Source organism: Oncorhynchus tshawytscha, linkage group LG21 (assembly GCF_018296145.1).
Source record: "Oncorhynchus tshawytscha isolate Ot180627B linkage group LG21, Otsh_v2.0, whole genome shotgun sequence".
Taxonomy (NCBI): domain Eukaryota; kingdom Metazoa; phylum Chordata; class Actinopteri; order Salmoniformes; family Salmonidae; genus Oncorhynchus; species Oncorhynchus tshawytscha.
The window spans coordinates 42295535-42322449 of NC_056449.1; the positions used below are offsets into that span (position 1 = coordinate 42295535).

Consider the following 26915-nt stretch of genomic DNA (forward strand, 5'->3'; position numbering starts at 1 on the left):
GCTGATATAGTAACAACTAGTCTATACAGACAGCTGATGTAGTAACAACTAGTCTACACAGACACAGACAGCTGATATAGTAACAACTAGTCTACACAGACACAGACAGCTGATATAGTAACAACTAGTCTACACAGACACAGACAGCTGATATAGTAACAACTAGTCTACACAGACACAGCCAGCTGATATAGTAACAACTAGTCTATACAGACACAGACCGCTGATATAGTAACAACTAGTCTATACAGACACAGCCAGCTGATATAGTAACAACTAGTCTACACAGACAGCTGATATAGTAACAACTAGTCTATACAGACACAGACAGCTGATATAGTAACAACTAGTCTATACAGACACAGCCAGCTGATATAGTAACAACTAGTCTATACAGACACAGCCAGCTGATATAGTAACAACTAGTCTATACAGACACAGACCGCTGATATAGTAACAACTAGTCTATACAGACACAGACAGCTGATATAGTAACAACTAGTCTACACAGACAGCTGATGTAGTAACAACTAGTCTATACAGACACAGACCGCTGATATAGTAACAACTAGTCTATACAGACACAGCCAGCTGATATAGTAACAACTAGTCTACACAGACAGCTGATGTAGTAACAACTAGTCTACACAGACACAGACAGCTGATATAGTAACAACTAGTCTATACAGACACAGACAGCTGATATAGTAACAACTAGTCTATACAGACACAGACAGCTGATATAGTAACAACTAGTCTATACAGACACAGACAGCTGATATAGTAACAACTAGTCTATACAGACACAGACAGCTGATATAGTAACAACTAGTCTACACAGACAGCTGATGTAGTAACAACTAGTCTACACTGCTGTAACAGAAACAACCCGGTATCGTCCGGTATCTATCCCAACCTTTCAACTCCCATGTGTTTTCCCAGGAGGCAGAGATGTCAAAGCGAAATTGAATCAACAGCAAACTGTTAATAATGACTTGGTGTTGACCTTTGTTTAACATTCCAACACACATCACATTCCCTCCTCACACACCGCTGTGGGCTCCCACGGTACAGCCGGAACTAACACTGACCTGGCATCCATTACAACGCATGGTGTAGCCTCAACCCAATGCTGCTCTACATGCTAACAGCAGAGCCAACATGGTGGCACATTCGCCTGAGAGTGAGTCATTAAAGTGGTAACTGTGTGTGTGTAGGAGCCGTGGGCGGAGATGTTACAGTGTCTAGTGTGTTTACACTGAGCTTGTCTGGGAGACAGAAAAACCAGTACAAATGGCACCCTTTTCCCTATTGAGTGCACTATTTGGACCAGAGTTCTATGGGCCCTAGTCCATATGTCACGCCCTGACCTTAGTATTCTTTGTTTTCTTTATTATTTTGGTTAGGTCAGGGTGTGACATGGGTGGTGTATGTGTTTCTGTACTGTCTATGGGTGTTGTATGTTTATGGGGATGTTTACTATCTAGGTGTTTTGTATGTCTATGGTTGCCTTAGACAGGTTCTCAATCAGAGGCAGCTGTTTATCGTTGTCTCTGATTGGGAACCATATTTAGGCAGCCATATTCTTTGGGAAATTTGTGGGTTATTGTCTATGTGTTAGTTGCCTGTGTCTGCACTTATCATATATAGCTTCACGTTGGTTTTTGTTGTTTTGTAAATTTGTTTAAGTATTTCTTCGTCTTCATTCAAATAAGATGTATTCATCTCACACTGCACCTTGTTCTCCTCCATTCAACGAACGTGACACCTTAGTGTACTATAAAGGGAATAGTGTGCTATTTTGGACAAAAACAAAGTGATCATGATTGTCAGTTTCCGTAAAACACATGTATTTCCCAACGCCAGGATGGATTTGAAAATCTATTTTATTTTTGAGGAATGCGGCAAGTATGTTGTGGAGAGCTTCACAACGAATAGTTTAAAATTAGCCTAGTTTCTTTCAGACCAGGAATAGGTTAAAATAAACCTAGTTTAATTCAGACCAGGAATAGGTTAAAATAAACCTAGTTTAATTCAGACCAGGAATAGGTTAAAATAAACCTAGTTTAATTCAGACCAGGAATAGGTTAAAATAAACCTAGTTTAATTCAGACCAGGAATAGGTTAAAATAAAGCTAATTTAATTCAGACCAGGAATAGGTTAAAATAAACCTAGTTTAATTCAGACCAGGAATAGGTTAAAATAAAGCTAATTTAATTCAGACCAGGAATAGGTTAAAATAAACCTAGTTTAATTCAGACCAGGAATAGGTTAAAATAAAGCTAATTTAATTCAGACCAGGAATAGGTTAAAATAAAGCTAATTTAATTCAGACCAGGAATAGGTTAAAATAAAGCTAATTTAATTCAGACCAGGAATAGGTTAAAATTAAAATAAAGCTAATTTAATTCAGACCAGGAATAGGTTAAAATAAAGCTAATTTAATTCAGACCAGGAATAGGTTAAAATAAAGCTAATTTAATTCAGACCAGGAATAGGTTAAAATAAAGCTCATTTAATTCAGACCAGGAATAGGTTAAAATAAAGCTAATTTAATTCAGACCAGGAATAGGTTAAAATAAAGCTAATTTAATTCAGACCAGGAATAGGTTAAAATAAAGCTAATTTAATTCAGACCAGGAATAGGTTAAAATAAAGCTAATTTAATTCAGACCAGGAATAGGTTAAAATAAAGCTAATTTAATTCAGACCAGGAATAGGTTAAAATAAAGCTAATTTCAGAAAATTAATAGTTTAAAATGTTCCTAGTTTAATTCAGAAATGGAATAGTTTAAAATTAGCCAATAAATAGTTTGGAATGAAAGTAGTTTAATTCCGACCATGGATGGTTTGAAATTAGCCTAGTTTTATTCCAACTATGGATAGTTTGTAAGGAGCCTTTAGTTTTATTCCAACTATAGATAGTTTGTAAGGAGCCTAGTTTTATTCCAACTATGGATAGTTTGTAAGGAGCCTAGTTTTATTCCAACTATGGATAGTTTGTAAGGAGCCTAGTTTTATTCCAACTATAGATAGTTTGTAAGGAGCCTAGTTTTATTCCAACTATGGATAGTTTGTAAGGAGCCTAGTTTTATTCCAACTATGGATAGTTTGTAAGGAGCCTAGTTTAATTCTGACCACGTTGTGTCAGTAATTCAATTCCATTGTTTTCCTCTCAGCTTCCAGCGTTTGAAAAAGAGAAGGGAGAAAGGGAAAAACAATTACCCCTAAAATTATTCTTGATTAGTTATTTTGTTGAGAGATGATTGAAAGGATTGGCCTGTGGATTTCCCTTATTTACCTGATTCATAATATAAGAATTAAATTGAAAAGAGCGCCGAGACCCATTTGCAACCTATTGTTTGCTTTTTATAACGTCAATCAATGAAGCCTCGCACTTAGGCCCCGAGACCCAGAGAAATTGAACATAAATTGCAGGTCGCTCGTATACTAGGCTTGTGAAAAAGGCCACAAATGTTCCTCGATTGTCCCGTTAATCACTGTCATTACCACGACCCCTAACCCCTAATGTAATCTGCACGACTTCACATTAAAATATGTCCATTTACTTACCTTGACTTCTCAGAGGCCAGGGCTCAGACTGAACTCTAGGTATAGTGAGTCATAATAGTCTGGTATCCTCCAAAATGGCACCCTATGCCCTCTATAGTGCACTACTTTACAGAATATGGAATAGGGTGCCATTTGGCAGGCAGCCTATGTATTTGCATTGGTGGGGTGATGGGGAGTAGGGAAGGAGATAGGGGAGGGATGGTGGTATGGACGGAGGGTAGAAGGGGAGCCAGGTTGGATACATGGTAATGAGGGGGCAGGCAGTCTGCTGTGGTGGAGCCACTCTGTGTTCAGAGGTAATCAGGGGCAAAGTGTTTTTACCTTACCATGGTGGGCAATCAATCACAGAGAGAGGGCAAGGAAATGATTCAGCCACGGAAGCCCAGGAGGGAGCAGAAGGGGTAGAGCGGCGAGTAGTGAGTGGTGAGTGAGTGAGTGAGAGAGAGAGAGAGAGAGAGAGAGAGAGAGAGAGTGAGTGAGAGAGAGAGAGAGAGAGAGAGAGAGAGAGAGAGAGAGAGAGAGAGAGAGAGAGAGAGAGAGAGAGAGAGAGAGAGAGAGAGAGAGAGAGAGAGAGAGAGAGAGAGAGAGAGAGAGAGAGAGAGAGAGGCAGGCCAATTTAGAGGGAAATGATGGTGGAAGTAGGCTATGTAGTTAGAGGGACCAGACCTACTGGTTTCACGGTGTTGTAGTTAGAGGACCAGACCTACTGGTTTCACGGTGTTGTAGTTAGAAGGGACCAGACCTACTGGTTTCATGGTGTTGTAGTTAGAAGGGACCAGACCTACTGGTTTCACGGTGTTGTAGTTAGAGGGACCTACTGGTTTCATGGTGTTGTAGTTAGAGGGACCAGACCTACTGGTTTCACGGTGTTGTAGTTAGAGGACCAGACCTACTGGTTTCACGGTGTTGTAGTTAGAGGGACCAGACCTACTGGTTTCATGGTGTTGTAGTTAGAGGGACCAGACCTACTGGTTTCACGGTGTTGTAGTTAGAGGGACCAGACCTACTGGTTTCACGGTGTTGTAGTTAGAGGGACCAGACCTACTGGTTTTACTGTGTTGTAGTTAGAGGGACCAGATGTACTGGTCCAAAAGCTTCCAAGTCAACACATCAGTTATAGGGAATAGGGTGTAATTTATAGTGCACTACAGTATATAGGGAATAGGGTGTAATTTATAGTGCACTACAGTATATAGGGAATAGGGTCTAATTTATAGTGCACTACAGTATATAGGGAATAGGGTGTAATTTATAGTGCACTACAATATATAGGGAATAGGGTGTAATGTATAGTGCACTACAGTATATAGGGAATAGGATGCCATTTGGGAGTTGAACCAGGGAGAGTAAATAAAGAGAGAGTTGATTAGAATTCAGATGACTTGATTCCATCCAATCATCTTCCATGATCCAATTATACCCATTATGTGCCAGTGGTGAACTCCCACGGAGCGTACACAGGAGCAGGACACACAAAGAGACGAAACGCACTCACACAGTGTCGTCACAGGACAACAACCTCTCCCTCAATGTCAGCAAGACAAAGGAGCTGATCGTAGACTACAGGAAACGGATGGGTGAGCACGCCCCCATTCACATCGACAGGGGCTGTTGGTTGGATCATGTCGTGAAGAGAGCACGACAATGCCTCTTCCCCCCTTCGGGAGGCTGAAAAGATTTGGCACGGGGCCCTCAGATCCTCAAAGGTCTACAGCTGCACCATTGAGAGGATCTTGGCTGGCTGCGTCACCGCCTGGTATAGAAACTGTTTGGGAAGACGCTACAGAGGGTAATGCTTAAAGCCCAGTACATCACTGGGGCTGTGCTTCCTGCCAGCCAAGACCTGTATACCAGGCGGTGTCAGACAGCACGGCTGGCGGTGTCAGAGTAAGGCCCGAAAGATTTGTCAAAGATTCCAGCCACGCAAGTCATAAGACTGTTCTCTCAGCACGGCTGGCGGTACCGATGCACCAACAGGACCCTAAACAACTTCTACCCCCAAGTCATTAGACTGATAAATAGTTAGTTAAATAGTTACCCAGACTCTCTGCACATTAACCAATTTTTGTACTCAGTTTTTGACTCATCGCAAACGCTGCTGTTACAGTTTATTATCAATCACTTTATACCCATCTACAGAATTTGTACATATCTACCTCAATTATCTCATACCCGGCACATTGGTGCCCTGTGTATATAGCCTAGTTATCATTACTCAGTACTGGTACCCTGTGTATATAACCTAGTTATCAGTACTGGTACCCTGTGTATATAACCTAGTTATCATTACTCAGTACTGGTACCCTGTGTATATAGCCTAGTTATCATTACTCAGTACTAGTACCCTGTGTATATAACCTAGTTATCATTACTCAGTACTGGTACCCTGTGTATATAACCTAGTTATCATTACTCAGTACTGGTACCCTGTGTATATAACCTAGTTATCATTACTCAGTACTGGTACCCTGTGTATATAGACTAGTTATCATTACTCAGTACTAGTACCCTGTGTATATAACCTAGTTATCAGTACTGGTACCCTGTGTATATAACCTAGTTATCATTACTCAGTACTGGTACCCTGTGTATATAACCTAGTTATCATTACTCAGTACTGGTACCCTGTGTATATAACATAGTTATCATTACTCAGTACTAGTACACTGTGTATATAACCTAGTTTTTAGTACTGGTACCCTGTGTATATAACCTAGTTATCATTACTCAGTACTGGTACCCTGTGTATATAACCTAGTTATCATTACTCAGTACTGGTACCCTGTGTATATAACCTAGTTATCATTACTCAGTACTGGTACCCTGTGTATATAACCTAGTTATCATTACTCAGTACTGGTACCCTGTGTATATAACCTAGTTATCATTACTCAGTACTGGTACCCTGTGTATATAGCCTAGTTATCATTACTCAGTACTGGTACCCTGTGTATATAACCTAGTTATCATTACTCAGTACTGGTACCCTGTGTATATAGACTAGTTATCAGTACTGGTACCCTGTGTATATAGCCTAGTTATCATTACTCAGTACTGGTACCCTGTGTATATAGACTAGTTATCAGTACTGGTACCCTGTGTATATAACCTAGTTATCATTACTTAGTACTGGAACCCTGTGTATATAACCTAGTTATCATTACTCAGTACTGGTACCCTGTGTATATAACCTAGTTATCATTACTCAGTACTGGAACCCTGTGTATATAACCTAGTTATCATTACTCAGTACTAGTACCCTGTGTATATAACCTAGTTATCATTACTCAGTACTGGTACCCCGTGTATATAACCTAGTTATCATTACTCAGTACTGGAACCCTGTGTATATAACCTAGTTATCATTACTCAGTACTGGTACCCCGTGTATATAACCTAGTTATCATTACTCAGTACTGGTACCCTGTGTATATAACCTAGTTATCATTACTCAGTACTGGTACCCTGTGTATATAGCCTAGTTATCATTACTCAGTACTGGTACCCTGTGTATATAACCTAGTTATCATTACTCAGTACTGGTACCCTGTGTATATAGACTAGTTATCAGTACTGGTATCCTGTGTATATAGCCTAGTTATCATTACTCAGTACTGGTACCCTGTGTATATAGACTAGTTATCAGTACTGGTACCCTGTGTATATAACCTAGTTATCATTACTCAGTACTAGTACACTGTGTATATAACCTAGTTATTAGTACTGGTACCCTGTGTATATAACCTAGTTATCATTACTCAGTACTGGTACCCTGTGTATATAACCTAGTTATCATTACTCAGTACTGGTACCCTGTGTATATAACCTAGTTATCATTACTCAGTACTGGTACCCTGTGTATATAACCTAGTTATCATTACTCAGTACTGGTACCCTGTGTATATAACCTAGTTATCATTACTCAGTACTGGTACCCTGTGTATATAGCCTAGTTATCATTACTCAGTACTGGTACCCTGTGTATATAACCTAGTTATCATTACTCAGTACTGGTACCCTGTGTATATAGACTAGTTATCAGTACTGGTACCCTGTGTATATAGCCTAGTTATCATTACTCAGTACTGGTACCCTGTGTATATAGACTAGTTATCAGTACTGGTACCCTGTGTATATAACCTAGTTATCATTACTCAGTACTGGTACCCTGTGTATATAACCTAGTTATCACTACTCAGTACTGGTACCCTGTGTATATAACCTAGTTATCATTACTCAGTACTGGTACCCTGTGTATATAACCTAGTTATCATTACTCAGTACTAGTACCCTGTGTATATAACCTAGTTATCATTACTCAGTACTGGTACCCTGTGTATATAACCTAGTTATCATTACTCAGTACTGGTACCCTGTGTATATAGCCTAGTTATCATTACTCAGTACTGGTACCCTGTGTATATAACCTAGTTATCATTACTCAGTACTGGTACCCTGTGTATATAACCTAGTTATCATTACTCAGTACTGGTACCCTGTGTATATAGCCTAGTTATCATTACTCAGTACTGGTACCCTGTGTATATAACCTAGTTATCATTACTCAGTACTGGTACCCTGTGTATATAGACTAGTTATCAGTACTGGTATCCTGTGTATATAGCCTAGTTATCATTACTCAGTACTGGTACCCTGTGTATATAGACTAGTTATCAGTACTGGTACCCTGTGTATATAACCTAGTTATCATTACTCAGTACTGGTACCCTGTGTATATAGACTAGTTATCAGTACTGGTACCCTGTGTATATAACCTAGTTATCATTACTCAGTACTGGTACCCTGTGTATATAACCTAGTTATCATTACTCAGTACTAGTACCCTGTGTATATAACCTAGTTATCACTACTCAGGACTGGTACCCTGTGTATATAACCTAGTTATCATTACTCAGTACTGGTACCCTGTGTATATAACCTAGTTATCATTACTCAGTACTAGTACCCTGTGTATATAACCTAGTTATCACTACTCAGTACTGGTACCCTGTGTATATAACCTAGTTATCATTACTCAGTACTGGTACCCTGTGTATATAGCCTAGTTATCGTTTGATTTGGTCTGTTTTGACACAGAGGCTCACACACACAGGAACATAGACTTGTTAGGGATAATTCACAAGTTAGAGTTTGCAATAGTCAGTTCCAGTGTGATCAGAATAAGAAGAACGATGTCATGTCTTTCAAGTGTGAAAATGTGATGTTAAATTACATGGTGTTGTAGCCTACAGTCAAAACACTTCACATCCATCAACTACATGTTATCCCACTGCCTGTTATGCCAAAGAGACCAAAATACTATCACATGAGTTGAGGCTGGAGAGACCAAGCAGGGAGTCAATCAACCTCGGCAAGGAAACCTCTCGATCCAGCTAGGGTGTGGAAGCCCGACGAGCTGGCTAGGCACCCCCGGTTCCATCGGTGGCGACCCAGAGCCGATGTCACCATACCAACCAGAACGCCAGTACGCCCGATGCTTCGTGTGATTGGCTGATGCATTCTGTCACATGAGTTGAGGCTGGAGAGACGAAGCAGGTACGGGGGAGTCAAACATTTAATGAAGAATGGAGATGGAACGAGACAGGAACAGACAAACTGAACAATCAATCAATCAATGCATCAGCAGGAAACAGAGCAGGGAACTTGTATATATATATATCTTATATATGGAGAGGTAAACATAAACAGATGATGAGTCCAATATCGCTGAGGCGCGTGACGAGGGAAGGCAGGTGTGCGTAATTGACGGCAGGTGATGCAGGGCAGCCTGGCGCCCTTAGACGCTGGGGGCGCGCGGGGGAGGGGGTGGCGGAGGGGGTGTGGGGGGGAGCGGACGTGACAAATACTTTAATCACCACACTACTCTCACTGCTCCGTCCTTTCAAGTGGATTGGCATTTTCAAGCAATTATATATTATTTAGAATCAGATCGAAACGTGTGAAAAGTTTAGTCAGAATTTTTGAGTTCAAAACGTTCAGTTCAGTTTTTTTCTGTTCATCTTAGACGTAAAACGTTGGATCTTTCTGTGTCTTTTGTCCAGCTTGTAGAAGACAATGACATTTAGCTGGAAATATGAAGACGTTTCACCTCTGCTTTTGGATCAATTGCTTTACGACATGGTTGTGTTAGAGGAGAGGATTTGTATTTAGATAGACAGGTATCCTCGTCTTTGGTTCCTTAAACCGTAATGAGGAGCTTGACAATAACAAAGTCATTTTTTTAACCTTTATTTAACCAGGCAAGTCAGTTAAGAACATATTCTTATTTACAATGACGGCCTAGGAAGAGTGGGTTCACTGCCTGTTCAGGGGCAGAACGACACATTTGTACCTTGTCAGCTCAGGGGTTTGAACTAGCAACCTTCCAGTTACTAGTCCAACGCTCTAACCACTAGGCTACCCTGCCGCCCCAATAAATAACTGTCTATAACAATAATATATATATAACAATAACAATAATAAACTATAAACAATAAATAACTGTCTTTAAACATGAATATGATCAAAGTTTACTTCATCAGTAAAGTGTCTACTTTGGGAGAATGATACATAGTAATGGAGCTCTTTAAAACAAGCTGAAGATTGGACTGATATTTTGTCTCGTCTCATAATCAGTCAAGTCAGTGGTCGTGGCAGAATACGTGCATACTAAATAGTACACCGTTTAAGTATTCAAAAAATAGTTGTAATAAGTATTCATAATTTTGAAAATCGAGTATACTTTAAATACCCGAATGCCATAGTCGTTTTGGCTTTGACAACAGCTGATCATTAGATATGGGGATGTGCTGCTGAAATCAACGAATGGCATGAAACAATGTCAACGAATGGAGGGAAACAACATCATCTAATGGAGGGAAACAACATCATCTAATGGAGGGAAACAATGTCATCTAATGGAGGGAAACAACGTCATCATCTAATGGAGGGAAACAATGTCAACGAATGGAGGGAAACAACATCATCTAATGGAGGGAAACAACATCATCTAATGGAGGGAAACAACATCATCTAATGGAGGGAAACAATGTCATCTAATGGAGGGAAACAACGTCATCATCTAATGGAGGGAAACAATGTCAACGAATGGAGGGAAACAACATCATCTAATGGAGGGAAACAACATCATCTAATGGAGGGAAACAACATCATCTAATGGAGGGAAACAATGTCAACGAATGGAGGGAAACAACATCATCTAATGGAGGGAAACAATGTCAACGAATGGAGGGAAACAACATCATCTAATGGAGGGAAACAACATCATCTAATGGAGGGAAACAATGTCAACGAATGGAGGGAAACAACATCATCTAATGGAGGGAAACAATGTCAACGAATGGAGGGAAACAACATCATCTAATGGAGGGAAACAATGTCATCATCTAATGGAGGGAAACAACGTCATCATCTAATGGAGGGAAACAACATGGAGGGAAACAACGTCATCTAATGGAGGGAAACAACGTCATCATCTAATGGAGGGAAACAACATGGAGGGAAACAACGTCATCTAATGGAGGGAAACAACGTCATCTAATTGAGGGAAACAACGTCATCTAATGGAGGGAAACAACATCATCTAATGGAGGGAAACAATGTCAACGAATGGAGGGAAACAACATCATCTAATGGAGGAAACAACATCATCTAATGGAGGGAAACAATGTCAACGAATGGAGGGAAACAACATCATCTAATGGAGGGAAACAATGTCAACGAATGGAGGGAAACAACATCATCTAATGGAGGGAAACAACATCATCTAATGGAGGGAAACAACGTCATCTAATGGAGGGAAACAATGTCATCGCGCATGACACATTCTCAGCATGTGTATTTTCGAAAAAGTAAGCATGGTTTAAATGCCACAGGGTGTTATACTAAATTCAATCAAATGTATTTATAAAGCCCTTCGTACATCAGCTGATATCTCAAAGTGCTGAACAGAAACCCAGACCTAAAACCCCAAACAGCAAGCAATGCAGGTGTAGAAGCACGGTGGCTAGGAAAAACTCCCTAGAAAGGCCAAAACCTAGGAAGAAACCTAGAGAGGAACCAGGCTATGTGGGGTGGCCAGTCCTCTTCTGGCTGTGCCAGGTTGAGATCATAAAAGTACATGGTCATTAAGGCCAGATTGGTCTTCAAAGATTATTCTTCAAAACTTTCATAGGTGACCAGCAGGGTCAAATAATAATAATCACAGTGGTTGTCGAGGGTGCAACAGGTCAGCACCTCAGGAGTAAATGTCAGTTGGCTTTTCATAGCCGATTAGAGTTAGAGACAGCAGGTGTGGTAGAGAGACAGAGAGTCGAAAACAGCAGGTCCAGAACAGGTAGTTCTCCTGGCCTTCATCAGAGCTTTTAAACGAAATACTAAAACACATATTTGGATTTGTTTTTGAATGTGTAGGCAACGGGAACTTGGGATTGTGTTGATTTATTGACGTCGTGCAAACCAGGCATTTTTGAACATATGGATTGGTGTAGTTTCATAGGCTAGGCTACCTATTGAATTATTTAAGTTATGGATCGAGTCTTAGCAGTCATTCTGATCTCCGTTCCCAATTATCAGTGGTTTAGTTTATAATGTTACTGTCCGACGGTTCTGAATATGTCACGCACCCGAAACACTGTGGACAGCCATTTTGTTTTTTAACATAAGAAAAGTTTCTAATGTGTGTACTAAATCAAATCAAATCAAATCAAATGTATTTTTATAGCCCTTCGTACATCAGCTGATATCTCAAAGTGCTGTACAGAAACCCAGCCTAAAACCCCAAACAGCAAGCAATGCAGGTGTAGAAGCATGGTGGCTAGGAAAAACTCCCTAGAAAGGCCAAAACCTAGGAAGAAACCTAGAGAGGAACCAGGCTATGAGGGGTGGCCAGTCCTCTTCTGGCTGTGCCGGGTGGAGATTATAACAGAACATGGCCAAGATGTTCAAATGTTCAAAAATGACCAGCATGGTCGAATAATAATAAGGCAGAACAGTTGAAACTGGAGCAGGGTTAGGTTATACTAGGTTATAAAGTATGTTGACATTTAGCCAAACGATCTGTTTGTGTCTTCAGTCCTTTTTTAAATAGGATAGATGGACTATATGGGCTACAGTATAGGTGGAATGTGATAGTCTGACTATAACCAGCCTGAGCAGGCCTATTCTAGTCAGAGTTTAGAGAAATTAATCATATTGGAAATGAGCTATTATCAGGCTGGTTTATGTGATGTACGTCTGTTGAATTTGGACAAAAGCCATCCGCACTCGGCCCCACCCCACCTACTCAGCCAGTCAGTATCCGCTAATGCGTTGCGGCCGTGGTATACTGCATACCTTTTACTAAACGGTACGTGCTAAATGGTATGCAACGATGAGTACATAGTATGCAGTTTAAGTATGTAGTATTTGGATATTTGGACACGGCCAGTGTCTAGTTTGAGAAAGTGATTGATAGTTACCGTACCTATATATTCACAGCTACAGAGTGCAGCACAGCTACAGTACATACCACAGCTACAGAGTGCAGCACAGCTACAGTACATACCACAGCTACAGAGTGCAGCACAGCTACAGTACATACCACAGGTACAGTACATACCACAGCTACAGAGCGCAGCACAAATACAGTACATACCACAGCTACAGAGTGCAGCACAGCTACAGTACATACCACAGCTACAGAGTGAAGCACAGCTACAGTACATACCACAGCTACAGAGTGCAGCACAGCTACAGTACATACCACAGGTACAGTACATACCACAGCTACAGAGCGCAGCACAGCTACAGTACATACCACAGCTACAGAGTGCAGCACAGCTACAGTACATACCACAGCTACAGTACATACCACAGCTACAGAGCGCAGCACAGGTACAGTACATACCACAGCTACAGAGTGCAGCACAGCTACAGTACATACCACAGGTACAGTACATACCACAGCTACAGAGCGCAGCACAGCTACAGTACATACCACAGCTACAGAGCGCAGCACAGGTACAGTACATACCACAGCTACAGAGTGCAGCACAGCTACAGTACATACCACAGGTACAGTACATACCACAGCTACAGAGTGCAGCACAGCTACAGTACATACCACAGCTACAGAGTGCAGCACAGCTACAGTACATACCACAGGTACAGTACATACCACAGCTACAGAGCGCAGCACAGCTACAGTACATACCACAGCTACAGAGTGAAGCACAGCTACAGTACATGCCACAGCTACAGAGTGCAGCACAGCTACAGTACATACCACAGCTACAGAGTGCAGCACAGCTACATTACATACCACAGCTACAGTACATACCACAGCTAGAGAGCGCAGCACAGCTACAGAGTGCAGCACAGCTACAGAGTGCAGCACAGCTACAGTACATACCACAGCTACAGAGCGCAGCACAGCTACAGTACATACCACAGGTACAGTACATACCACAGCTACAGAGCGCAGCACAGCTACAGTACATACCACAGCTACAGAGTGAAGCACAGCTACAGTACATGCCACAGCTACAGAGTGCAGCACAGCTACAGTACATACCACAGCTACAGAGTGCAGCACAGCTACATTACATACCACAGCTACAGTACATACCACAGCTAGAGAGCGCAGCACAGCTACAGAGTGCAGCACAGCTACAGAGTGCAGCACAGCTACAGTACATACCACAGCTACAGAGCGCAGCACAGCTACAGAGTGCAGCACAGCTACAGTACATACCACATCTACAGAGTGCAGCACAGCTACAGTACATACCACAGCTACAGTACATACCACAGCTACAGTACATACCACAGCTACAGTACAAACCACAGCTACAGAGTGCAGCACAGCTACAGTACATACCACAGCTACAGTACATACCACAGCTACAGTACATACCACAGCTACAGAGTGCAGCACAGCTACAGTACATACCACAGCTACAGTACATACCACAGCTACAGAGTGCGGCACAGCTACAGTACATACCACAGCTACAGTACATACCACAGCTACAGAGTGCGGCACAGCTGCAGCACATACCACAGCTACAGTACATACCACAGCTACAGAGTGCGGCACAGCTACAGTACATACCACAGCTACAGAGTGCGGCACAGCTACAGTACATACCACAGCTACAGTACATACCACAGCTACAGAGTGCGGCACAGGAGCCGTTGTCTTTCTACAGTCGTTTCTTAAACATGGAAACAAGGTCAAGAGCAGCAGGGTGTCACGTTCTTTGATATCCCCCCATCAACATTAGCAGAGTGTCACGTTCTTTCCTGTCCCCTGCGGTGGCCACTTTATTCCCAGCCCAGGGTGAAGGGTAGCCCACCCGCTGGCACACCTGTCGCTGGCACACCTGTCGTGTCGCTGGCCACGATGCAGCCTGGATGGTAAATGGTATCATCATAAAACTATATACATTTTGATCGTACAAAGGACAAACCATACCTTAAATTGAGGAGATCTTTACATTTTTCAGTTAAAAGTGCCTGCACCTGCTGTCCTTTCAAATTCAAGTCCATGTGTTTCAGTTTGGCAGTTAAGTTCCTCAATGACCCCCACAACTAAGGAGGTTCCTCAATGAACCCCCAACAACTAAGGAGGTTCCTCAATGAACCCCCCTCAACAACTAAGGAGGTTCCTCAATGACCCCCCTCAACAACTAAGGAGGTTCCTCAATGACCCCCAACAACTAAGGAGGTTCCTCAATGACCCCCCCCAACAACCAAGGAGGTTCCTCAATGACCCTCCCCCTCAACAACTAAGGAGGTTCCTCAATGACCCCCCAACAACTAAGGAGGTTCCTCAATGACCCCCCAACAACTAAGGAGGTTCCTCAATGACCCCCCCCTCAACAACTAAGGAGGTTCCTCAATGACCCCCCTCAACAACTAAGGAGATTCCTCAATGAACCCCCCTCAACAACTAAGGAGGTTCCTCAATGACACCCCCCTCAACAACTGAGGAGGTTCCTCAATGACCCCCCTCAACAACTAAGGAGGTTCCTCAATGAACCCCCAACAACTAAGGAGGTTCCTCAATGAACCCCCACCCCCTATGGGGTTCTTGGAAGAACCTTTTGTGGGCCGTTTCCGTGGGCCGTTTCCGTTTCCAAGAACCCTAAGGTTCTTCAAAGAACCCTTGTTGAACTCCTAATTGTTTGTGTGTAGTGCACTACTTTTGACCAGAGCCTGTCAAGGGATAAAGCCTAGCCAACCACTGTTATGTCATTGACTGTAGCCAGGGATAAAGCCAAGCCAACCACTGTTATGTCATTGACTGTAGCCAGGGATAAAGCCTAGCCAACCACTGTTACCTTGTCATTGACTGTAGCCAGAGATAAAGCCTAGCCAACCACTGTTACCTTGTCATTGACTGTAGCCAGAGATAAAGCCTAGCCAACCACTGTTACCTTGTCATTGACTGTAGCCAGAGATAAAGCCTAGCCAACCACTGTTACCTTGTCATTGACTGTAGCCAGAGATGAAGCCTAGCCAACCACTGTTATGTCATTGACTGTAGCCAGGGATAAAGCCAAGCCAACCACTGTTATGTCATTGACTGTAGCCAGGGATAAAGCCTAGCCAACCACTGTTACCTTGTCATTGACTGTAGCCAGAGATAAAGCCTAGCCAACCACTGTTACCTTGTCATTGACTGTAGCCAGAGATAAAGCCTAGCCAACCACTGTTACCTTGTCATTGACTGTAGCCAGAGATAAAGCCTAGCCAACCACTGTTACCTTGTCATTGACTGTAGCCAGAGATGAAGCCTAGCCAACCACTGTTACCTTGTCATTGACTGTAGCCAGAGATAAAGCCTAGCCAACCACTGTTACCTTGTCATTGACTGTAGCCAGAGATAAAGCCTAGCCAACCACTGTAATGTCATTGACTGTAGCCAGAAATAAAGCCTAGCCAACCACTATTACCTTGTCATTGACTGTAGCCGGGGATAAAGCCTAGCCAACCACTGTTACCTTGTCATTGACTGTAGCCAGAGATAAAGCCTAGCCAACCACTGTTACCTTGTCATTGACTGTAGCCAGAGATGAAGCCTAGCCAACCACTGTTACCTTGTCATTGACTGTAGCCAGAGATAAAGCCTAGCCAACCACTGTTACCTTGTCATTGACTGTAGCCAGAGATAAAGCCTAGCCAACCACTGTAATGTCATTGACTGTAGCCAGAGATAAAGCCTAGCCAACCACTATTACCTTGTCATTGACTGTAGCCGGGGATAAAGCCTAGCCAACCACTGTTACCTTGTCATTGACTGTAGCCAGAGATAAAGCCTAGCCAACCACTGTTACCTTGTCATTGACTGTAGCCAGAGATAAAGCCGGGCCAACCACTGTAATGTCATTGACTGTAGCCGGGGATAAAGCCTAGCCAACCACTGTAATGTCATTGACTGTAGCCAGAGATAAAGCCTAGCCAACCACTATTACCTTGTCATTGACTGTAGCCGGGGATAAAGCCTAGCCAACCACTATTACCTTGTCATTGACTGTAGCCGGGGATAAAGCCTAGCCAATCACTGTTACCTTGTCATTGACTGTAGCCAGAGATAAAGCCTAGCCAACCACTGTTACCTTGTCATTGACTGTAGCCAGAGATAAAGCCGGGCCAACCACTGTAATGTCATTGACTGTAACCGGGGATAAAGCCTAGCCAACCACTGTTACCTTGTCATTGAAGGTAGCCAGAGATAAAAGCCTAGCCAACCACTGTTACCTTGTCATTGACTGTAGCCGGGGATAAAGCCTAGCCAACCACTGTTATGTCATTGACTGTAGCCAGAGATAAAGCCTAGCCAACCACTGTAATGTCATTGACTGTAGCCGGAGATAAAGCCTAGCCAACCACTGTTACCTTGTCATTGACTGTAGCCAGGGCCAGCAGACAGCATCACACCTACAGTAAAATACAGTAGTCACAGGCCAGGAGACAGCATCACAGCTACAGTAAAATACAGTAGTCACAGGCCAGGAGACAGCATCACAGCTACAGTAAAATACAGTAGTCACAGGCCAGCAGACAGCATCACACCTACAGTAAAATACAGTAGTCACAGGCCAGCAGACAACATCACACCTACAGTAAAATACAGTAGTCACAGGCCAGCAGACAACATCACACCTACAGTAAAATACAGTAGTCACAGGCCATCAGACAACATCACACCTACAGTAAAATACAGTAGTCACAGGCCAGCAGACAACATCACACCTACAGTAAAATACAGTAGTCACAGGCCAGCAGACAACATCACACCTACAGTCAAATACAGTAGTCACAGGCCATCAGACAGCATCACACCTTCAGTACAGCAGTCAGACAGGACCCACTAATATAAATCTGTCCATAATACATACAGTCAGACAGGACCCACTAATATATATCTGTCCATAATACATACAGTCAGACAGGACCCACTAATATATATCTGTCCATAATACATACAATCAGACACGACCCACTAATATATATCTGTCCATAATACATACAATCAGACAGGCCCCCTTTTAATATCAGTCCACCCATGTCGGGTAAACCTGGCTGATTTGTCGCTCCATCCCTCCCTCCTTCCATCCACTCCTTTCCTCGTCTCCTCTTTCCCTCTCTCACTCCCTCTTCCTCTCTTCCCTCCTCCTCTCTTCCCTCCACCCTCCATCCCTCCATCCCACCCCTCCCCTACCTTACCCCTTGACTTCCCTCCTCGTCTCTCTCCATCACTTCATCACGGTGACAGTGAACGGAGGTTGGTCTACCTGGACAACGTGGTCGGCGTGCAGCTCAGTTTGTGGGCGTGGCTGGCAGAGGAGGAGCCGCAGCTGCACCAATCCCACGCCGCTGAACGGGGGCATGGCATGCGACGGACAGAATGTCCAGAAAAGCGCCTGCACCGCGACCTGCCCAGGTAACACCGCCCGCTCAACCGCTCCCAGGCCTTCAGCTAGGCTACTTCCTGTCCTGTGGCCCCGCCTCTGCTTGGCTGTGATTGGCTTAGCCAGTTTGGCTTCCTGTGGCTGCCTGCTGCTTTCTGTGGCAAAACATTTTTGCGCTTTAAAGACATCATTAGTTCATATTTTGTTTGAGATTGGCTGCCCTTTTTTGACAGATTCTTTTAGGTATCATTTTTTTTTAATTGGGGAGCTGATTGGTTGGTTGGTTGGTTGGTCTGTTGGTCGGTTGGTTGTTGGTTGGTCGGTTGGTTGGTTGGTCGGTCTGTCGGTCGGTCGGTTGTTGGTCGGTTGGTTGGTTGGTTGGTTGTTGGTCGTTGTTGGTTGGTCGGTTGGTTGGATGGTCGGTTGGTTGGTCGGTTGGTTGGTCGGCTGGTTGGTCGGTCGGTTGGTTGGTCGGCTGGTTGGTCGGTCGGGCGGCTGGTTGGTCGGTTGGTTGGTCGGTTGGTTGGTTGGTTGGCTGGTCAGTCGGTCGGTCGGTCGGCTGGTTGGTCGGTTGGTTGGCCTGGTTGGTTGGTTGGTTGTCTGGTTGGTCGGTCGGCTGGTTGGTCGGTTGGTTGGTCGGTTGGTTGGTCGGTTGGTTTGGTTGGTTGGTTGGTTGCTGGTTGGTCGGTCGGTCGGCTGGTTGGTCGGTTGGTTGGTCGGTTGGTTGGTCGGTTGGTTGGTCGGTTGGTTGGTTGGCTGGTTGGTCGGTCGATCGGCTGGATGGTCGGTTGGTTGGTCGGTTGGTTGGTCGGTCGGTTGGTAGGCTGGTTGGTCGGTTGGCTGGTTGGTCGGTTGGCTGGTTGGTCGGTCGGTCGGTCGGCTGGTTGGTCGGTTGGTTGGTTGGTCGGTTGGTTGGTCGGTTGGTTGGTTGGTCGGTTGGTCGGTCGGCTGGTTGGTCGGTCGGTCGGCTGGTTGGTCGGTCGGTCGGTCGGCTGGTTGGTCGGTTGGTTGGTCGGTTGGTTGGTCGGTTGGGCGGTTGGTCGGTTGGTTGGTTGGTTGGTCGGTCGGTCAGCTGGTTGGTCAGTTGTTGGTCTGTGATCAGATTGAGTTGAGTAAAATGGTCAAATCTACCTCTGTGTCATCAGTCTCTACAAAGCCCTGTTTCTCCTCCCTGCAGTCTGTGTAGTAGAAACCATGTCCCTGAGTTGTATCTCAAATGGCACCCTATTCACTATATAGCCCCTAGGGCTCTGGTCTAAAGTAGTGCACTATATAGGGAATAGGGCTCTGGTCTAAAGTAGTGCACTATATAGGGAATAGGGCTCTGGTCTAAAGTAGTGCACTGTATAGGGAATAGGGCTCTGGTCTAAAGTAGTGCACTATATAGGGAATAGGGCTCTGGTCTAAAGTAGTGCACTATATAGGGAATAGGGCCCTGGTCTAAAGTAGTGCACTATATAGGGAATAGGGCTCTGGTCTAAAGTAGTGCACTATATAGGGAATAGGGCTCTGGTCTAAAGTAGTGCACTATATAGGGAATAGGGCTCTGGTCTAAAGTAGTGCACTGTATAGGGAATAGGGCTCTGGTCTAAAGTAGTGCACTATATAGGGAATAGGGCTCTGGTCTAAAGTAGTGCACTATATAGGGAATAGGGCCCTGGTCTAAAGTAGTGCACTATATAGGGAATAGGGCTCTGGTCTAAAGTAGTGCACTATATAGGGAATAGGGCTCTGGTCTAAAGTAGTGCACTATATACGGAATAGGGCTCTGGTCTAAAGTAGTGAACTATATAGGGAATAGGGCTCTGGTCTAAAGTAGTGCACTATATAGGGAATAGGGAGCCATTTGGGGCGCAGTAATAATCGTTAGTCGTTGCGAAGTGTCCGAACAGGCTACCGTACTGCATCTGTTATTGTTTGGCGCTCTAGTCATGTAGTAAATATTGGAAATAAAAAGGTGAATTATAGCAGACAGCACACCAGAGTTTACACACCAGAGTTTACATACCAGAGTTTACACACCAGAGTTTACACACCAGAGTTTACACACCAGAGTTTACACACCAGAGTTTACACACCAGAGTTTACACACCAGAGTTTACACACCAGAGTTTACATACATCTTTGATTGCTGTGTGGAGCAGAGTGGTGTGGAGGCAGAGTAATGTGGAGGCAGAGTGGTGTGGAGGCAGAAGAGAGTAATGGAGGCAGAAATGGTGTGGAGGCAGAAATAAGTGTATGGAGAGCAGAGTGGTGTGTGGAGGCAGAGGGTGTGGAGCAGAAGTGGTGTGGAGAGCAGAGTGGTGTGGAGGCAGAGGGTGTGGAGGAGGCAGAGTGGTGTGGAGGAAACAGAATGGTGTGGAGGCAGAAGTGGTGTGAAGCAGAAGTGGTGTAGGGCAGAAACAGAAAGTGTGGAGGCAGAAATAATGTGGAACAGAGTGTGTGGAGAAACAGAAGTGGTGTGGAGAGCAGAAGGTGTGTGAGCAGAGTAGTGTGAAAACAGAGTGGTGTGGAGGCAGAGAGGTATGGAGAAAGAGGGCGTGTAGAGCAGAGTGGTGTGGAGGCAGAGTGGTGTGGAGGCAGATTAGTGTGAAAACAGAGGGGGTGTGGAGGCAGAGCGATGTGGAAGGCAGAAGTAGTGTGAAAGCAGTGATGTGGAGGCAGAGCGATGTTGAGTCAGAAGTGGTGTGGAGGCAGAGCGGCGTGGAGGCAGAGCGGTGTGGAGGCAGAGACAGAGTGGTGTGGAGGCAGAGTGGTGTGGAGGCAGAGGCAGAGGGTGTGGAGGCAGAAGCAGAGGGGTGTGGAGGCAGAGGCAGAGGGGTGTGGAGGCAGAGGCAGAGGGGTGTGGGAGGCAGAAACAGAGTGGTGTGGAGGCAGAGGCAGAGGGGTGTGGAGGCAGAGTGGCGTTTAGGCAGAGTGGCGTGGAGTGTGGAGGCAGAGTGGTGTGGAGGCAGAGTGGTGTGGAGGTAGAGGGGTGTAGAGGCAGAGTGGTGTGGAGGTAGAGGGGTGTGGAGGTAGAGGGTGTGGAGGTAGAGGGTGTGGAGGCAGAGCGATGTGGAGGCAGAGCGATGTGGAGGCAGAGCGATGTGGAGGCATAGCGATGTGGAGGCACACCCATCTGCACACCATCCTCCACACACCCCCTGCTCTGCCTCCACACCACTCTGCCTCCACACTCTGCAGCCTCCACCACTGCTGCCTCCACGCCACTGGCTCCACACACTTCCACACCTGCCTCCACACTCCACGCCACTCTGCCTCCCCCACTCTGCCTCCACAGATGGGTGGAGGCAGAGGCAGAGGGGTGTGGAGGAAGAGTCAGAGGGGTGTGGAGGCAGAGTGGTGTGGAGGCAGAGTGGTGTGGAGGCAGAGCGGCGTGGAGGCAGAGGCAGAGTGGTGTGGAGGCAGAGTGGTGTGGAGGCAGAGTGGTGTGGAGGCAGAGGCAGAGGGGTGTGGAGGCAGAAACAGAGGGTGTGGAGGCAGAGGGGTGTGGAGGCAGAGCGGCGTGGAGGCAGAATGGTGTGGAGGCAGAGCAATGTGGAGGCAGAGCCATGTGGGAGGCAGAGGGTGTGGAGAAAGAGCGTGGAGGCTGAGGCAGAGTGGTGTGGAGGTAGAGTGGTGTGGAGGCAGAGGTGGAGGCAGAGTGGTGTGGAGGTAGAAGTAGTGTGAAAAACAGAGTGATGTGAGGCAGAGCGATGTTGAGGCAGAGCGGTGTGGAGGCAGAGCGGGCGTGGAGGCAGAAACAGAGCGGCGTGGAGGCAGAGCGATGTGGGAGGCAGAGTGTGAAGGCAGAGTGATGTGGAGGCAGAGCGATGTTGAGGCAGAGCGGTGTGGAGGCAGAGTAGTGTGAAGGCAGAGGGTGTGAAAACAGAGGGGTGTGAAGGCAGAGTGGTGTGAAGGCAGAGTGATGTGGAGGCAGAGCGATGTTGGAGGCAGAGCGTGTGGAGGCAGAGCGGCGTGGAGGCAGAGGCAGAGTGGCGTGGAGTGTGGAGGCAGAGTGGTGTGGAGGCAGAGTGGCGGAGGCAGAGGGCGGGAGGCAGAGTGGTGTGAGGCAGAGTGGTGTGGAGGCAGAATGGTGTGGAGGCAGAGGGGGTGTGGGAGGCAGAGGCAGAGGGGTGTGGAGGCAGAGGGGTGTGGAGGCAGAGGGGTGTGGAGGCAGAGTGGTGTGGAGGCAAGGTGGTGTGGAGGCAGAGCGGCGTGGAGGCAGATGCAGAGTGGTGGAGGCAGAGGGGTGTGGAGGCAGAGGCAGAGGTGTGGAGGCAGAGGCAGAGGGGTGTGGAGGCAGAGTGGTGTGGAGGCAGAGGCAGATTGGTGTGGAGGCAGAGTGGCGTTTAGGCAGAGTGGCGTGGAGTGTGGAGGCAGAGTGGTGTGGAGGCAGAGTGGTGGAGGTAGAGGGGTGTGGAGGCAGAGTGGTGTGGAGGTAGGGAGGTGCAGGAGGTAGAGCGATGTGGAGGCAGTGTGGTGTGGAGGCAGAGTGGCGTGGAGGCAGATGCAGAGTGGTGTGGAGGCAGAGTGGTGTGGAGGCAGAATGGTGTGGAGGCAGAGCAATGTGGAGGCAGAGCGATGTGGAGGCAGAGGGGTGTGGAGGCAGAGGCAGAGGGTGTGGAGGCAGAGTGGTGTGGAGGCAGAGTGGTGTGGAGGCAGAGTGGCGTGGAGGCAGAGTGGTGTGGAGGCAGAGAGTGGTGTGGAGGCAGAATGGTGTGGAGGCAGATGGGTGTGGAGGCAGAGGCAGAGGGTGTGGAGGAAGAGTCAGAGGGGTGTGGAGGCAGAAGTGGTGTGGAGGCAGAGCGGCGTGGAGGCAGATGCAGAGTGGTGTGGAGGCAGAGTGGTGTGGAGGCAGAGGGGTGTGGAGGCAGAGGGTGTGGAGGCAGAGTGGTGTGGAGGCAGAGGCAGAGTGGTGTGGAGGCAGAGTGGTGGAGGCAGAATGGTGTGGAGGCAGAGCAATGTGGAGGCAGAGCGATGTGGAGGCAGAGGCAGAGCGCGTGGAGGCAGAGCGCGTGGAGGCAGAGGCAGAGTTGTGTGGGAGGCAGAGTGGTGTGCAGGCAGAGTGGTGTGGAGGCAGAATGGTGTGGAGGCAGAGCAATTTGGAGGCAGAGTGATGTGGAGGCAGAGTGGTGTGGAGGCAGAATGGTGTGAGGCAGATCAATATGGAGGCAGAGCGATGTGGAGGCAGAAAACAGAAACGCGTGGAAACAGAGCGGCGTGGAGGCAGAAAAGAGTTGTGTGGAGGCAGAGCGGCGTGAGGCAGAGCGCGTGGAGGCAGAAAACAGAGTTGTGTGGAGGCAGAGTGGTGTGCAGGCAGAGTGGTGTGCAGGCAGAGTGGTGTGGAGGCAGAATGGTGTGGAGGCAGAGCAATTTGGAGGCAGAGCGATGTGGAGGCAGAGGCAGAGTGGTGTGGAGGTAGAGTGGTGTGGAGGTAGAGGGTGTGGAGGCAGAGCGATGTGGAGGCAGAGTATTGTGAAGGCAGAGTGATGTGGAGGCAGAGCGATGTTGAGGCAGAGAGTGGTGTGGAGGCAGAGAGGTGTGGAGGCAGAGCGATGTGGAAAACAGGCAGAAGCAGAGCGGCGTAGGCAGAGCGATGTGGAGGCAGAAGTGAAGGCAGAGTGATGTTGAGGCAGAGCGGTGTGGAGGCAGAGAGGTGTGAGAGGCAGAGCGATGTGGAGGCAGAGTAGTGTGAAGGCAGAGTGATGTGGAGCAGAGCGATGTTGAGGCAGAGCGGTGGAGGCAGAGCGCGTGGAGGCAGAGGCAGAGTGGCGTGGAGTGTGGAGGCAGAGTGGTGTGAGGCAGAGTGGTGTGGAGGCAGAGTAGCGTGGAGGCAGAGTGGTGTGGAAGCAGAGTGGTGGAGGCAGAATGGTGTGAAGGCAGAGTGATGTGGAGGCAGAGCGATGTTGAGGCAGGAGCGGTGTGGAGGCAGAGCAGCGTGGAGGCAGAGGCAGAGCGCGTGAAGGCAAAGCGATGATGGAGCAGAGTAGTGTGAAGGCAGACGTGATGTGGAGGCAAAGCGATGTTGAGGCAGAGCGGCGTGAAGCAGAGGCAGAGTGGCGTGGAGTGTGGAGGCAGAATGGTGTGAGGCAGATGGGTGTGGAGGCAGAGGCAGAGGTGTGGAGGCAGAGTGGTGTGGAGGCAGAGTGGTGTGGAGGCAGAGTGGTGTGGAGGCAGAGCGGCGTAGGCAGAGAGTGGTGTGGAGGCAGAATGGTGTGGAGGCAGAGCAATGTGAGGCAGAGCGATGTGGAGGCAGAGGCAGAGCGGCGGGAGGCAGAGCGGCGTGGAGGCAGAGGCAGAGTTGTGTGGAGGCAGAGTGGTGTGCAGGCAGAGTGGTGTGGAGGCAGAATGGTGTGGAGGCAGAGCAATTTGGAGGCAGAAGTGATGTGGAGGCAGAGTGGTGTGGAGGCAGATCAATGTGGAGGCAGAGCGATGTGGAGGCAGAGGCAGAGCGGCGTAAGGCAGAGCGCGTGGGAGGCAGAGAGCAGAGTTGTGTGAGGCAGAGTTGTGTGGAAGCAGAGCGCGTGAGGCAGAGCAGCGTGGAGGCAGAGGCAGAGTTGTGTGGAGGCAGAAGTGGTGTGGAGGCAGAATGGTGTGGAGGCAGAGCAATTTGGAGGCAGAGCGATGTGGAGGCTGAGGCAGAGTGGTGTGGAGGTAGGAGGGTGTGGAGGTAGAGGGGTGTGGAGGCAGAGCGATGTGGAGGCAGAGTATTGTGAAGGCAGAGTGATGTGGAGGCAGAAGCGATTTTGAGGCAAGTGGTGTGGAGGCAGAAGCGGCGTGAGGCAGAAGCAGAGCGCGTAGAGCAGAGCGATGTGGAGCAGAAGTAGTGTGAAAAACAGAAGTATGTGGAGGGAGAGCGATGTTGAGGCAGAGCGTGTGAGGCAGAAGAGGTGGAGGCAGAGCGATGTGGAGGCAGAGTGATGGAGGCAGAGCGATGTTGAGGCAGAGCCCAGTGTGGAGCAGAGCGGCGTGGAGCAGAAATGCAGAGTGGCGTGGAGTGTGGAGGCAGAGTGGTGTGGAGGCAGAGTGGTGTGGAGGCAGAGGAATGTGGAGGCAGAGAGTGGTGTGGAAGCAGAGTGGTGTGGAGGCAGAATGGTGTGAAGGCAGAGTGATGTGGAGGCAGAGCGATGTTGAGGCAGAGTAGTGTGAAGGCAGAGTGATGTGGATGGAAGGCAGAGCGGCGTGGAGGCAGAGCAGCGTGAGGCAGAGGCAGAGCGGCGGAGGCAAAGCGATGTGGAGGCAGAGTAGTGAAAACAGAGTGATGTGGAAAAGCGATGTTGAGGCAGAGCGGCGTGAGGCAGAGGCAGAGTGGCGTGGAGTGTGGAGGCAGAATGGTGTGGAGGCAGATGGGGTGTGGAAGGAGGCAGAGGGGTGGAGGCAGAAGGGTGGAGGCAGAGCAAATAATGTGGAGGCAGAGCAGAGTTGTGTGGAGGCAGAGGCAGAGGGGTGTGGAGGCAGAGGCAGAGGGTGTGGAGGCAGAGGCAGAGGGGTTTGGAGGCAGAGGCAGAGGTGTGGAGGCAGAGGATGTGGAGGCAGAGGCAGAGGATGTGGAGGCGGGAGGCAGAGTGGTGTGGAGGCAGAGTGGTGTGGAGGCAGAGGCAGAAGTGGTGTGGAGGCAGAGTGGCGTTTGAAGCAGAGTGGCGTGGAGTGTGTAGGCACAGTGGTGTGGAGTGTGGATGCAGAGTGGTGTGGAGGCAGAGTGGTGTGGAGGCAGGGGGTGTGGAGGCAGAGTGGTGTGGAGGCAGAGTGATGTGGAGGCAGAGGCAGAGTGTGTGGAGGCAGAAAGGCAGAGGGTGTGGAGGCAGAGGGGTGTGGAGGCAGGGAAGAGGGTGTGGAGGCAGAGGCAGAGTGGCGTTTAGGCAGAGTGGCGTGAGGCAGAGTGGTGTGGAGAGGCAGAGTGGTGTGGAGGCAGATAGGTGTGGAGGCAGAGTGGTGTGGAGGCAGAGGCAGAGCGGTGTGGAGGCAGAGTGGTGTGGAGGCAGAATGGTGTGGAGGCAGATGGGTGTGGAGGCAGAGGCAGAGGGTGTGGAGGAAGAGTCAGAGGGGTGTGGAGGCAGTGTGTGTGGAGGCAGAGTGGCGTGGAGGCAGATGCAGAGTGGTGTGGAGGCAGAGTGGTGTGGAGGCAGAATGGTGTGGAGGCAGAGCAATGTGGAGGCAGAGCGATGGGAGGCAGAAAGGTGTGGAGGCAGAGGCAGAGGGTGGAGAGCAGAGTGGTGTGGAACAGAGTGGTGTGGAGGCAGAGTGGCGTGGAGGCAGAAGTGGTGTGGAGGCAGAGTGGTGTGGAGGCAGAATGGTGTGGAGGCAGATGGGTGTGGAGGCAGAGGCAGAGGGTGTGGAGGAAGAGTCAGAGGGGTGTGGAGGCAGAAGTGGTGTGGAGGCAGAGCGGCGTGGAGCAGATGCAGAGTGGTGTGGAGGCAGAGTGGTGGAGGCAGAGGGTGTGG

The 26915-nt window shown here is 47.6% G+C and overlaps 1 protein-coding gene across 1 annotated transcript in view; it reads left to right on the forward strand.

Annotated features, from left to right (window-relative positions):
- Positions 1-19678, forward strand: part of LOC121840361 (netrin receptor UNC5C-like) — an 82542-nt gene extending 62864 nt beyond the window's left edge. Inside the window, exons 4-5 of the mRNA XM_042303026.1 lie at positions 18357-18601; positions 19670-19678. Coding sequence (XP_042158960.1) covers positions 18357-18601; positions 19670-19678 — 254 coding nt within the window. The remainder of the gene's footprint in view (positions 1-18356; positions 18602-19669) is intronic.
- Positions 19679-26915: the final 7237 nt, after the last annotated feature.